Source organism: Mustela putorius, unplaced genomic scaffold (assembly GCF_011764305.1).
Source record: "Mustela putorius furo isolate JIRA1106 unplaced genomic scaffold, ASM1176430v1.1 tig00000196_pilon_pilon_pilon, whole genome shotgun sequence".
NCBI lineage: Eukaryota > Metazoa > Chordata > Mammalia > Carnivora > Mustelidae > Mustela > Mustela putorius.
The window spans coordinates 7,679,863-7,693,941 of NW_025421310.1; the positions used below are offsets into that span (position 1 = coordinate 7,679,863).

Consider the following 14,079-nt stretch of genomic DNA (forward strand, 5'->3'; position numbering starts at 1 on the left):
CGGCTACACAAACCAACACATTAAAAATTAGTTTTGTTTCTACACAACAAAGAACAATTCCCAAAACAGCGACATCATACATTTACAGCAAACCCCGTCCCCCCACAATAAATGCTTCCAATTTAACATAAAGGTAGAGGTCAAACCAGAAACGATGAAAAGTGCAATATACTCTGCAGGAATCCTAGTAACCTAACCTATAATTAGGTTTCCTAACTCACATTGCTAAGTAGGAAACCTAACTATATTCTTTCACTGGAATAATTGAAACACAATAAATCTTGAAGTGATCTACACAAAATGTAATCTCTACCAAAACTCCAATGCCATTTTTGCATAAAGATCAAAATCCATCCTAAATTTATGTGGATGTCATGGGATAACCCATACCCAAAATAATCTGGGAAGTAAAGAGCATATATCCAGATTTATGGCATACAAGGCACAGATATCAAACTAATGTCCTACAGACATGACGTCGAGAGTAGAATAATGGAGGAGTCTGGCTGAGCTAGATGTGCACGTCACCAATGTTAATGTGAATGACAATGAACTCAAGATCCTGTTATAATTTATAGTCTGATTTGGATGTTTGGGTGGCATCTGAGTTTTTACTTTTCACACATGTGCCAATGATCAACAATGCATGCTCTGCTCAAAATTCCAGAACTGAATCACGATAGTTTCAAAGGTTCCTAAAAAGGGGGCAGAGCATACAGGTTAGTATGGAGTCCTTTGCTTCCCTTTACTCTTCATTCAAGCCAACCCTACTCCTGCATAACAAACTTAACCCAATCACACTTCTCTGGACCTCCTCTTATTTTTCTTTCTTCAATTTCCCATACCACCATACTCATGGAAACAGCTCCCTCCTTCACAAGAAATGCAGGTGCATATTGCTTCTGACTGCAACGCTGGGTTTTATACCTTGGACCCCACTGTATCCAAGTTTCCCCTGCATTTTTACTAATACCCATGGTCAGGGTACAGGATCACTTCTTTGAACTTAGGCTTCCCTCTGAAATGGACTTTGCCTAAAATGAGCAGCTTTACAACCTGGTTGCACTTTCTGGTCTTCCCCAAAGAATCCACTTCCAAAGAAAAGCCTTCCTGATGCTCCTCAGTGGTGAGAGGAGAGAGACCAAATTCAAGGAAATGGAGTTAAGAAGGTCTCACAGAAATGACTGTTCTTCCATGGACGCCGTGGGCTGCTCTTCCTCGGCTGTCTGTGAGGACCACAGGATCTTCTTGGTCTTCTAGTTCCCTTCTTTGCTCTGTTGGGCACATGCTTCTCTTTCCCTGTCCCTTCCCTTCTACATTAAGGAACATTTATCTCCACTGTGATACAGATCAGTTTGCTTTCCTAGGACTTTATCCTATTGTGAGTACTTAGGATTAGCTTCTTTGGAAGAGTAGGGTTAGTTTTCTTTACCGGAAACTTCTTAAGACACTAATCTACATTGTATATCTTTTTGGTATCCGCCTTGATTTCTTTTCTATTAATATATACTCTACAATGTCCCATTACATTAGGTGTACAACATGCGGACTCAAAAACTCTATGGGTGCTACTATACTCACCAATAGTCGCTAATATCTGGCAAAAAAAAAAAAAAAAAGAAATAATAAAAATTACAAATGTGGGTAATAGAGGATCCAACATAAAAGAATTTGTAATGTCGGTAACAAAGTCCAGAGGGTGTGCAGGTATGGAGACAGGAAGAAGAGTTTTCTATATAATTGACACTATGTTTTAAAAGGTTTGTTTTGGGGGTGCCTGGGTGGCTTAGTCAGTTGAGCCTCTGCCTTCAGTTTAGTTCAGGATCTAAGGGTCCTGGGATCGAGATCCACCTCGGGTTCTCTGCTCAGCGGGGAGCCTGCTTCCCCCTCTCTCCCTGCCTACCTATCTGCCTACTAGTGATCTCTCTCTGTGTCAAATAAATAAATAAATCTTTTAAAAATAAAAACAAATATAAAAGGTTCATTTACAGCTAAGTTGTTTTAATGAATCTCTAAGGTTACCACAATGAAAATACTCATAGAAGATGCATAACTCAATAACAAAAGTACCAAGATATATCATGGGTATTAATCCTACAATTAATTAAATAAAGTATATCTTTTTTATTTCATACCAAAACAGAAGTATATACAGAAGTATAAAGAAGTATACAGAAGTATAAAATGTTGAAAATTACTCTGAATTCAAAAAAGTATTGCTCTCATGCAGAGAATAAAAATTCACCCACAAATACATGATGAAATCAATTCTATGTGGATGACAACCCACCTAGACATGGCACGACATTCGCTGACCACTCACCAAGGAGACAAAAAGTAGGGGTGACACAGTATATATGTGCGACATATAAACACAAGACAAAAACACACTAAATTTTCCAGCAAAAAGCATAAAGCTAATTCTTTTTTGAGTTATACTCACATGGTCTTGAAATACGCCAAAATATACTGAGCTGAAAATTTTCTTCCTCTAACAACCTGCACAGATAAAACCCAACCCACACCTAGCTAATGTCATGGAATGAGCCAGACAAGGAAGCACATTCTTAGGAAATTACCAAACCAGAATAAGAGAAAACTCAACGCACGAAATTCTAAATAAAACACTGATGTATGACAGAAAAGGAAAACTTGTATATTACCAGAATTTTGAACTGTGTCCACATACCCATGAAAATCAAGCAACTGAGTGGCATGTCTTAGTGGACTATAATATCATGAAGAATTCTCATTAATGTCAATCATAAAGAGGTGTAAATGAGAATTTCATGAACACTTAAAAAGCTTGAAAGACGTGTATTATGGTATTAATATATTCGTTCTCCTCCACAGAATGTAACCCTATAGTCCATTCCGTTACAACAGAGGAAACAAACAATATCTTCATTTCTGAAAAAATAAACATCATAGATGTTGAAAATATGCTGAGACACACTGTATATTATATTAATATTTGGAGTTTAATTCTGATGCATTCTGAGGAAAGTAGAAGAAAAAGCTCATGATTAATTTCCCATGAAGCAACACTGCATTACTGAACACAAGGATTTTTCAAAATGGAGGTTTAGGGTACCTGGGGACTCAGTCAGTTAAGCATCTTCCTTCAGTTCAGGTCATGATATCAGGATTCTTGGATCCAGCCCCACACTGGGCTCCCTGCTCAGCAGGGACTTGTCATCTCCCTCTCCTCTTGCCCTTCCCCTCCGGACTCATTTTCTCTCTCTCTGTCTTGAACAAATAAAATTTTTAAACAAACTATGTGGGAATATTACTAATTGTCTAACTCACTTCTGATAAAGCACATGCCTATGTCATATCAGGACATTTGATGTAAAAATTCAAAGATAAATCTCATATAGGGGCACCTGGGTGGCTCAGGTCATGATCTCAGGGTCCTGGGATCGAGCCCCGCATCAGGCTCTCTGCTCAGCAGGGAGCCTGCTTCCCTCTCTCTCTCTGCCTGCCTCTCTGTCTACTTGTGATCTCTCTCTGTCAAATAAATAAAATCTTTAAAAAAAAAAAAAAGATAAATCTCATATAGAACTAAATAGAAAGTAAAAACACACAGGACAAAGTCATAAGAAGTTCATAGAAGAATCATACAATAATTATTAAAAAATAATGTAATAAATGAGAATTTCTTAAAGGCTACAAGTTCAAGTTCTAAATGTGCTAGTTCCCCAATATCATTTGTTATGTTGAAATTTCTAGCAAACAAATAGAGACATTACAGTATTTCACCACGGAGGAATGGAACTCATAGAGCAGAAATTTCTATATGGGAAAAAAAGAAAGAAAGAAAGAAAGAAAAAGAAAAAAGACCATTTGAAGGGAAATAAAGCAGTATATTTTCTCATTTTAGGGTGGTGCTTTGTTATCTGATGAAGTTTTTGAAACTGAATTTTATAAGACTAAGATTAAAGCTTCCATACCTTAGAAAGCATAAGCCATAAAACATTAAAAATCTGTCTCCAGTGTTCCGAGAATTTCCCCACCAAACCCCAGTGTGCATATAACTACCCTGACCTACTTGTCCCATAATGAAATCCAGAATGTACAAAGGCCATAGCATACAGGTCCTCAAAAATAGGATGCCTTCCCCAGGGCCCTCAGAACAATGGAAATCTAGCTTGGCGTGGCTGCAGGGGAGGCCGTGGCGGGGAAAATGGCGGACGGGAAGGCGGGAGAGGAGAAGCCTGAGAAACCGCAGCAAGCTGGAGCCACCGGAGGACCTGAAGAAGAAGCAGAAAAACCTGTGAAAACTAAGACTGTTTCTTCCAGTAATGGAGGGGAAAGTTCCAGTGGCAGCGCTGAGAAGCGATCAGCTGAAGAAGAAGCTGCAGACCTCCCAACAAAACCTACAAAGATCTCCAAGTTTGGATTTGCCATAGGTAGTCAGACGACAAAGAAAGCCTCAGCCATATCCATCAAACTTGGATCAAGTAAGCCTAAAGAAACTGTTCCAACACTTGCTCCAAAAACCCTTTCAGTAGCAGCAGCTTTTAATGAAGATGAAGATAGTGAGCCAGAGGAAATGCCTCCAGAAGCAAAGATGAGGATGAAGAATATTGGAAGGGATACACCAACATCAGCAGGACCAAACTCCTTCAATAAAGGAAAGCATGGTTTTTCTGATAACCAGAAGCTCTGGGAACGAAATATAAAATCTCATCTTGGAAATGTCCATGACCAAGACAATTAAATGATGTGTTGAAATTGGGGTGTGGGGGTGGGTGTAAAGTTAAAAGGAACAGTTTCCTTTTTTAAAGAATGGTATAAGACTATCTTTGGAGCCGCCTTTTTTTTTTTTTTTTTTTTTTTTTTTTTAAGATTGAGTGGTACACTAATAAATGAGAGTTTGAAATTAGAGGTAATTTATGTTTTATATACAGATTTCAAGACATTTGCTAATTTTGTAGTTTCATGTGATTAGTTTCCAAAGGTTACAGATAATAAAAAATCAGAAATGGTACCTTTCTAAGAATTGCATATTTTTTTAGACACAACTATTAGCACATTAAGAGGAATACAAAAAGTTATCATCTATTAAGCTGCAAGCAATTATTCTTAACTCCCTTATTAACCTAAAGTGTCTGGCTCCCAGGAACAGCCTTATAGAGAGGGAGTATTGTATTGGGAAGAAAATGTTACTGACCTATAACTGAAAAAAGTACGTTAGATAAAATTAAAATACAGCTTTTTTCCCCCCTAATGGGCATTTGTTTTGTTTCAAGTCATTGTAAACTAGATATTGCATTGCTATCAGTTGGTACAGATGCTTAGCTCTTCAAAAAATTTTTTTTAATTTTATGTAAATTGTTGAGTATTGGAAATAGCCCACTTCACTTTAATGGGTCTTGTCTACCTTAGTCTTCAAAGACCATTTGCTACCAAAGTAAATCAGTATTTTGAATGTGCTTCTCTTGGTTTTTGTTACTAGCTAGTTCCTGTAAGCATTTCCACCAGATCTTGAGGCAAATCGTAAGGAAGCTGTTTCTTTTAAAATACAAACCACCACCAAAAATTTAAATGTACATAATACTTAAATATTTGGCTGTTTTTATTTTTAAAAGGTAGAAACACCAAAAAACAACATTGTATGAAGATAAAAATGAGAAAGATGCACTTGCTGTAACTTCATTTAAGCTTAATTTAAGTTACTAACTTGTGAAAGCAAATTTGATTTGAACCTAATCCAAGAATTATTTTAGTACAGTAATATGGTTTATTTGAAGTGTATACATATTAACCAGTGGCCTCTCAAAAGCACATTTTAGGTACTGAAGAAAGAAAGAAAATGCATCTTTAAACATATTTTATGGATTCGTTGACCACATATATGTTGTTAGACCTATGTATTCTAGGGTTTTTTTTTAATTCTTGTATAAATTATTTTTTAATGTGACAGTAAAATACATCTTTAAAAGCTTTGTGACAAATAAAAGAAACAGTATAATGATTTCTTTGAATACTCCTGCAGTGCTTAATTTGGAGGCAGCTTCAGACTATTTTATTGGTGGTAACTACTTGCTGAGCTCTTTTAATAGGTAATAACTCTGGAGAAGCAGCCTGTATATATATATTCCTAACATTTTGTTCATTTGCATTTAAGTTTAGAGTAAGCCCCAAGTAAAACAATGGAAATGTATATAGAACTATTAGTTCTTACATGATTTAATTATATCAAGATACATGAATTTAACTTGCTTTAATGTAGGCAAACTTTCCACTTTTGTCCATTTTACTGCTTATGTTAAAATAACATCCCTCTCCTACTTACTCTTTTCTTGACTCAAGTGAAATATTAACCTAAGGTCAAGATGGGAGAGAACGACTGAGATGAATGTCTTTACTAAAATACCAATAAATTTGTCAAACTCAAAAAAAAAAAAAAAAACGGAAATCTCTCAGATTGGGAGTGGCCTCCCCCTCAAAGGAGAGTCTCCTGGCTCTCCCTATGAACGTGATGAACCAACACTGGAGCTGAAGGAGAATCCCTAGAGAAATCTAAGAACTTGATCATGTTGGAGAGAGATGTTCCTCTGGGAAAGAGAAAAAAAAAACTAACTGGGCATGTCTCCAACTAATCTTCATTCAAGGAGAGCTACTCAAACCACTGCGTAAGATCTACCTTCCTCCTTCAGACTCAGACCTCCCCTCTGTCATCTGCCTCATTCATTCCCACCTACCTGGATGGAAGCGTACAGTCTCCTTTCTCTTCACATCCCAGAGCCACTTCCCTTCCTCCAAAAACATGATCAGGTCTGGCTTTGACACAGTGAGACCTGTTTATGAGAAAAAAGGAAAACGACTATGGCTGCCAATTCTAAATTTCCATCAGTCTTGTGTTCAGGAGAGAAGAGACGATATTGTACAATCCTAGAAAGTGGTTTCCAAAAAGCTGTCCCCCAACAGTCTCTTCAGAACACACAGGAGGTAGGGCACCTGGGTGGCTCAGGGGGATAAGCCTCTTCTCCTTCACCTTAGGTCATGATCTTAGGGTCCTGGGATTGAGCCCCACATCAGGCTTTCTGTTTGGCATGGAGCCTGCTCCCCCCACCCCGCCTGACTATTTCCCTACTTGTCATCTTTCTCTGTCAAATACGTAAACAAAGTCTTAAAAAAAAAAAACTCACAGGAGGAATTTGCAATGTTCACATCCTGACCTACACTTCCAAGTAGTAGACATGATAATCAGCAGGGGAAACTTCAGTGTAAGATGTGAGCAGCAGGGGCGCCTGGGTGGCTCAGTGGGTTAAAGTCTCTGCCTTTGGCTCAGGTCATGATCCCAGGGTCCTGGGATCGAGCCTCACGTCAGGCTCTCAGCAGAGAGCCTGGCAGAGAGCCTGCCTACTCCTCCTCTCTCTCTCTGCCTGCCACTCTGCCTACTTGTGATCTGTCAAATAAATTAAAAAAAAAAAAAAAAAGATGTGAGCAGCACCATTCTATGTCACTTAAGTTTGAGAATTGCCACTCATCTACACAAGCAATGATGTTTCCTTGAGGAAGGAGAAGCTAATGCTGAGAAAAAACATCATGAAGATTTTTCTCTCCATCTACTTATTTCCCTTTCTGCCTGGATCTAAATTCTAGTTATTACAAGAGAAATCCCCAAAAATACAGTGTTCACAGGAAGGAATAAAACCCTGAGTGCGGTTTGGGAAATCTGGAAGGAGTCTTCCTCACCCAAGAAGAGGAGGTGTCCATAGCTCTCCAACATCACATCCCGGTACAGTTGCCGCTGAGTGTGGGTCAGGCGTCCCCACTCCTCCTCAGAGAATTCTATGGCCACATCCCTGAAGGTCAGCTGTCCCTGTAATAAATACCACAGTCACCAAGTGTCCACTGACACAGTTCACAATGTTTCCTAAGATAAAAGTTGGTCAGCAGGGAGCCTGCTTCTCCTCTCTCTCTGCCTACTTGTGATCTCTGTTGTCAAATAAATAAATAAGAATAAGAAAAATCTAAAAAAAAAAAAAAAAAAGCACCTATGGAGCATGGGGCTGCCTAATTGAAAACTTTCTCTCCTTTCTCTCCCAGAAGTCAACTATATCCACTACACAGAGGTGATAGCCCTCCTTGTGCAGTATAAAGTGTTGGGATGTAGGAGAGAAGCCAATGGTCAAGCAATTCCAGACATGTTTTGATGTCAAATATTGGGGTTCTGGAGTGAATGATGAAGAAAGATTGTTGAGATACCCGTGGTACAACAACTGTGGTCCTAACACAAGGGGAGAGAAACGTGAGCAGTGACTTTGCCCAAATTGAAAGGTATTGCAGGCATGTCTGATGGCAACTATGTGGCTTGGCTTCTGGCCTGAAGAGGCCACTAAAAGTTCAACCTAGAGATTCCTTATAAGAAGTTCCAGCAAAGCAGATTCTAAAAGATCTATATGATCACTCACTGTTCTTACTGAGGTTATGGTAAATAATTAGGCCAAGTTTGTTAAAACTGGACTATTTTTTCAAATAAATTAGTCCCGATATGGCTATTTCTGGAAATGAGGGTTATTTTAGAGAGAAAAATTATTTTTTAATAACACACCTTGATGGATGTTAAATTCTAGATTTGATTGTCTTTAAATGTTTGTTTACCTAAGGTAGGCAACTTGAGGTAAACTTCAGAGAAGTTGCATAATAGCTCAATTAGATGATCTTGCCTAATATTCTGTAGGGATAATAACAGAACCCATTGGGCACATAGCTCAAATATTTAAACATATGGAAAAATGAAATTGATTCCCCCAAAATTGTATAACTTACCTTTCACCTTGTGTGTGGCTGGAATAATGAAATTACCTAAAATTCAGCATACCGCACTCAATAGACTTAACTATGGACTTGTGGAGATAATGTATGACCCCATTTTATGATTGGATTGAATGATGCTTGGGGGACTCCCCTTATCTCTTGACAAGTTTTCTCCCACTTGCCAATGATCCTCTGTAATCAGGATATCGTTAAGGCTGGACCACTCAAAGGGCTTCTTAATGGTTTCATCCCTCAGTCATATTTATCCTAGAAGCCACCTCTGAGGTGCAGTTGCAAACAGTTGCTTTAGCAAAGCATAAAACAGCCTTCCTCATAAAGAGAGCCTCAGATCTCACTATGGGACAGTCCCTGACTGTAATGACTTCACATCAGGTCCAGATTTGTCTTAGAAGCCAAAGGCCATGAATGGATGATGGGGGTCGACTTATTAAATACTGGGCTACACTTACAGATATGCCAGAAATAATACTTAAAACTTGTCAAACTTTAAACCTAGTTACCCATATGCCTGAACCTGACCATTGTGCTTCTTTCTCTATGGAGCAAAAACTGTTCGAGGTTACTGATCTTGCTTACTCTGTTTGGCCAGATTTAAGATGTCCCTGTTAAAAATACAAATGACGGTTGGTTTACTGATGACAATACTTTTCATAAAAAGAATAAGAAAAGCTAAGTATGTTATAGTGCTCACTAGCACTTTGCAATTGCCAAAGCTTTACAAATAAACATGAATACTGACTCCAAATATGCCTTCCTGGTACTACATGCCCATGGAACTATTTGGAAGGAAAGGGGATTGCTGTCAAGCCATAACTCCTCAATCAAATATGGGCCTAAGTTACAAAACCCTCCATATTGCTATACTGACGATGGCATATATCAAATCTGGGATACATATTTGTGGCTCATACCCATTATTGGACAGCTCATTCAAAAGGCAGTTTAATGGTGGGAACAAAGAAATCAGACATATGATACTTGGGCAAATAACACACAACATCTGGGATGACTATCATTAGAAATGTGTTCCCAATGGGACGCCTGGGTGGCTCAGTTGGTTAAGCGGCTGCCTTCGGCTCAGGTCATGATCCCAGCATCCTGGAATTGAGTCCCACATTGGTCTCCTTGATGGGCAGGGAGCCTGCTTCTCCCTCTGCCTCTGCCTGCCACTCTGTCTGCTTGTGCTTGCTCTCTCCCTCTTGATATCTGACAAATAAATAAATACAATCTTTAAAAAAAAGAAAAAGAAAAAGAAATGTTGTTCCCAAATAATAGTACTCCAGGCTACTGACGGTTTGCTACTGATTGGGTAAGGCGACCTGGCATTAGATGGTCAGCTCCAAACGGAACCCACTGGATCTGTGGAACTAACCTGGGCAAAGATGGACATGATCTCTTTTTAAATGGTAAGGTCACTTACCCATTTTTGCTCCATCTGTGGGACTAGAGCATGTTATGTGGCATGTAGAAGCCCTTAATAAATATACTACAAAGGCACTCTATGATTCACTAAATAGCATCTCTTTACTTAATACCGAAGTCTTACAGAAATGCAAGGCAGTCCTACAAAAATAGAATGGCTTTAGATGTTGTCGGAGGCAGGCCCCTGGCCAGGGCGGCCTCCGCCATTAAAAGATGGCGCCTGGCTAGTTGCCAGGTGAGGATTGACTCGTGAGACTAAGCGGAACGCCCAAAGAGGAAGTAAACAGCATTGGTTACTAGCGAAGTTGTTCGTTTAGGTGCACAGCCTGATTCGCTCCCTCCTGTACCCTGCTCGCTGATTGGTCATGTAAGCGTATATAAGTGTGTAGACTTGCGGAAATAAAGAGAGAAGAGTGAGAAGATGCATCCGAACCAGGGCGTCTTGTCGTCCTTGTGGGGCGAGGGCGATAAGATGTCCTGACAGCAGCACAGGGTGGCACATGTGCAATTATCAAAGCAGAATGTTGCGTGTACATCCCAGACTATGGGACAAAAATGTGACAGGACTAATAAAAAATATGAATACCCAGATTAAGGTTCTACATGATCCTTCTCTCCCTCTCAGTGATTGGTTAAGTTCCTGGTTTAAAGGAGGACTATGGCCAACAATTAAAAATCTCCTTTTTGGGCTTTTCATTCTTATAGCCTTATTAATCTTAATATGTTGCCTTGTTCATTTTTTCTCTACTTGGTGCCAAGACTCCATTGCTGCAATGACTTCACAATGATCCTTACCACGCACAGAGACACTTCTTCACTGTCAGCCCTGGATTCAGCTGCCTCCATCTTCTGTAACTCCCCTCCACATTCCTCAACTGACCAATGTTGACCCAACTAGGTAGGGACAGTTCTACACCCCTATTCAGCAGGAAGAAGTTACAGAAGATGACACTTTCCACTTTCAACTACCTTAAAGAATTAAGGGTCAAAATTGTTCAGGAGGGAATGATGAGGAAGCAGGAGGCTGGCTGAGGACAAAGCAAAAGCTGGAACCTTGTACCCTCTCTCCACCCGCTCCCCTCCTCACACACCCTTGGCTGCACTAAAGGGAAACAAAGAGTTAACTTGCAGAGATCACAATCCTGCAAGACAGGAGTCTCCCTTGGTCTACAAATGTCCTACTGATTTAAAACAAAGAAGCTATCTTACCAGTAGCCCAATTTCCAGAGGCAAATAACTTAGTTCCTCAAGCCTTAATGTCGCCCTCCCCTCCATTAAAACTGAAGGAGGCTGAGGTAGAAGGAAATGTGAATAAAGTTAAATTTCTTCTAAACCTAAATCTCACTAAAAAGGATGTTTGATAGGATGAATGTGACATTCCCCAGGAAACTCCCAATTATCTTCATATTAGTGCCTTATTAGAGGGGAAAATGGCCTTGGCTTGACAATAATCAGGCCTTCAATATCCTGACAGTCTTCTTTACCCTGATAGCCCTTCTGAACACCCTCTTTGTCCTCACTTACCTAACTCCTGTGTATATAATCAGCCACTCCTCAGGATAGATGGGCAGCAGCTCTTCCTGCCCATGGGTTCTGTCCCCCTGCATTAATAAACCACCATTTTGCACCAAAAATGTCTCAAGAATTCTTTCTTAGTCATAGGCTCAGGACCTCACCCCACCGAACCTCACCTATGTTCTAGAACTTCATTACCTGGGAACCTGGGAGCCCAATGTGGGACTGGATCTTAGGTCCCGGGATCACGACCTGAGCTGAACGCAGAAAGCAGACTCTTAGCCAAGAGAACCGCCCTCGGTCCCCAAGATTGATTTATATTTTAGAGGAGATGGGGAAGGGCAGAAGAGGGAGAAAGAGAATGTCAAGCGGATTCCCCTCAGGGCACAGAGCCAGAAGCAGGGATACCAGTCCAGGACCCTGAGATCCCGACCAGAGCTGCAACCAAGAGTCCAACATTAGTTGACTGAGCCCCCAGGCACCCTCTTCTAGTGCATTTTAAGCAGAATATCTCTTTCACGTGCTAAATATGGAGACACACAAACACCCTTTCTTAGAATGGGAACTTTCCAAGTTTTTCTGGACTCATACCCACCGAGCTTCTGTCCGCATTTCATTCCTCCCCAGCTGCACACAGCTAATCGAGAATCCAGATGAGCCTGACCAAGAAATGCTTTCCGTCCCTGACATCCCAGGAACAGACCTCATCAGCCACAGGAATTTCAGACTCGACACCTTCCCCTCCAGATTCACCACCATCGGAATATTGTCACTCCTCGCCGGACTTTAAGTCAAAGTGACAACAGCTGATGCACTATCGAAGCCAGGTTGGGGACAGGACAAAACGCTCTGGGACATAGAGAAGCATTCTAAAGACCTAACCCTGAATATCACTTCTGACCAGGTCTTAAAAAGAGGTGAACGCGGAGGAAAGAAGCACCCGAACTGGAGGCATCCACATCTGCAGCTTCTAAACAAGAGGGTCTGCGAAGAAACAGAAGACACGGCTCCGCGGGGACCCAGGCTCACCTGAGAACCGGCCATTTCTGCCTTCGCCTCCACCTCTAGATTTCGTCCTCACGAGGGATCTGGGGGTAAATCACAGCTGCATCAGGAGAAAATGCCCTGAAATCAAGCAACAGAACTACGTGTCCTCACACCGCTCGCCCTCGGGAAGGACTCGGAGATGCAGAAAAGGCCCAACTTCCCAGTCCTTTGTGTCGGGAGCAGCTCAGAAACTGTGAGCTCCCGTGAGGACACCCATCCCTGCATTTTCCTCACCTGCTTTGTGGGGGGGGGGGTCCCCTGCCACCGCCACTCACAACTTCAGCGTCAGCATCCGAACTGCAGGCTGCATGGACCCAACCCTCCCAGACTCACGGAGCACAGACACCCTGCCACCTCTCCAGGATCAAAGCCACAAATCCACTCTCAGAAAACCCTCAGGCTCCCCTCTGGCCTCGCTCAGAAACTCCTGGAGCCCTTAATTAACACAACAGTGTTGTTTTCGCCCAAACCAACTGGCAGAATCTGAGGGGGAGGCCCGCAGAGAAGATCCTTCCTGAAACTCCACAGGTGACCCTGCTGGGAAGGAACAGGGGAGGTGACCAGGCCAAGCAGGGGAACCTAGGCAGGGGCTGGGAGCAGAGCCGAGCCCTGCCTTCTCCACCGTCAGAGTTTCCGGAGACTGACACCTTCTCCCTCTTTCTGCTACACAGAGAGAGCCCCTGACAGACTAAACTTTCCTGTATAAATGCAAATGTCTCTTTCAAAGTAAACACAGGATTTCAGAGCTCTTCCTTTTTCTGCCTTTGATTCAAAATAACCGGCCAAAAATAATGCTCAGGCCAAGGAGACATATTTTAGGGTGACAAAATATTCCCCTTCAGTGTTTCTGCTCATAAGGACCTGCCACACAGTTTTCCACACTGCATGTTCTTTTTACCCTCCCATCAGCGATGTATGAGAATTCTGATTCTCAGCATTCTCAGGAAAATTGGATGTTATCCTTTTTCTTTATTTTAGCCATTTCAAAAAACACTGAGTGGTTTCTCAGTATGAAGTATGCAGTCTTCTTACAACAGCTGTCTTGGTGACTGAAATGAAAACCACTTGAAAGGCATCAAGTTGAACAAAGAAAAAAGCAATTAATGCTTCAATGGGACTCCATTTCCAAATAAGTAACCTTTCCCTTCCCCACAGACCTCTTCTCACTTCTCAGCCCTTTGTTTCAGGAACCTGGTGCCACCCTGATAGCATGAAGAACAGGACTGGTGGTGATGAAATTCTAGAACCTAGGTGAGGTTTGGTGGGCTGAGGTCCGGAGCTGATGACCAAGAAAGAATTCTT

The 14,079-nt window shown here is 41.2% G+C and overlaps 2 protein-coding genes across 2 annotated transcripts; one reads left to right on the forward strand and one right to left on the reverse strand.

The window, feature by feature from the left end:
- Positions 1 to 4,159: 4,159 nt before the first annotated feature.
- LOC101670033 (PEST proteolytic signal-containing nuclear protein-like) lies at positions 4,160 to 4,993 on the forward strand. Its single transcript, XM_045077447.1, has one exon. It carries the CDS (start codon positions 4,187 to 4,189, stop codon positions 4,721 to 4,723), a length of 537 nt encoding a protein of 178 aa, XP_044933382.1. The 5' UTR covers positions 4,160 to 4,186; the 3' UTR covers positions 4,724 to 4,993.
- A 1,703-nt stretch (positions 4,994 to 6,696) lies between these two features.
- On the reverse strand, positions 6,697 to 12,848 carry LOC101674429 (putative protein ZNF720). Its single transcript, XM_045077457.1, has 3 exons — positions 12,760 to 12,848; positions 7,708 to 7,834; positions 6,697 to 6,806 (listed from the first exon to the last, which is right to left on the reverse strand). The coding sequence occupies exons 1-3, from the start codon at positions 12,772 to 12,774 to the stop codon at positions 6,697 to 6,699; spliced, it is 252 nt and encodes an 83-aa protein (XP_044933392.1). The 5' UTR covers positions 12,775 to 12,848.
- Positions 12,849 to 14,079: the final 1,231 nt, after the last annotated feature.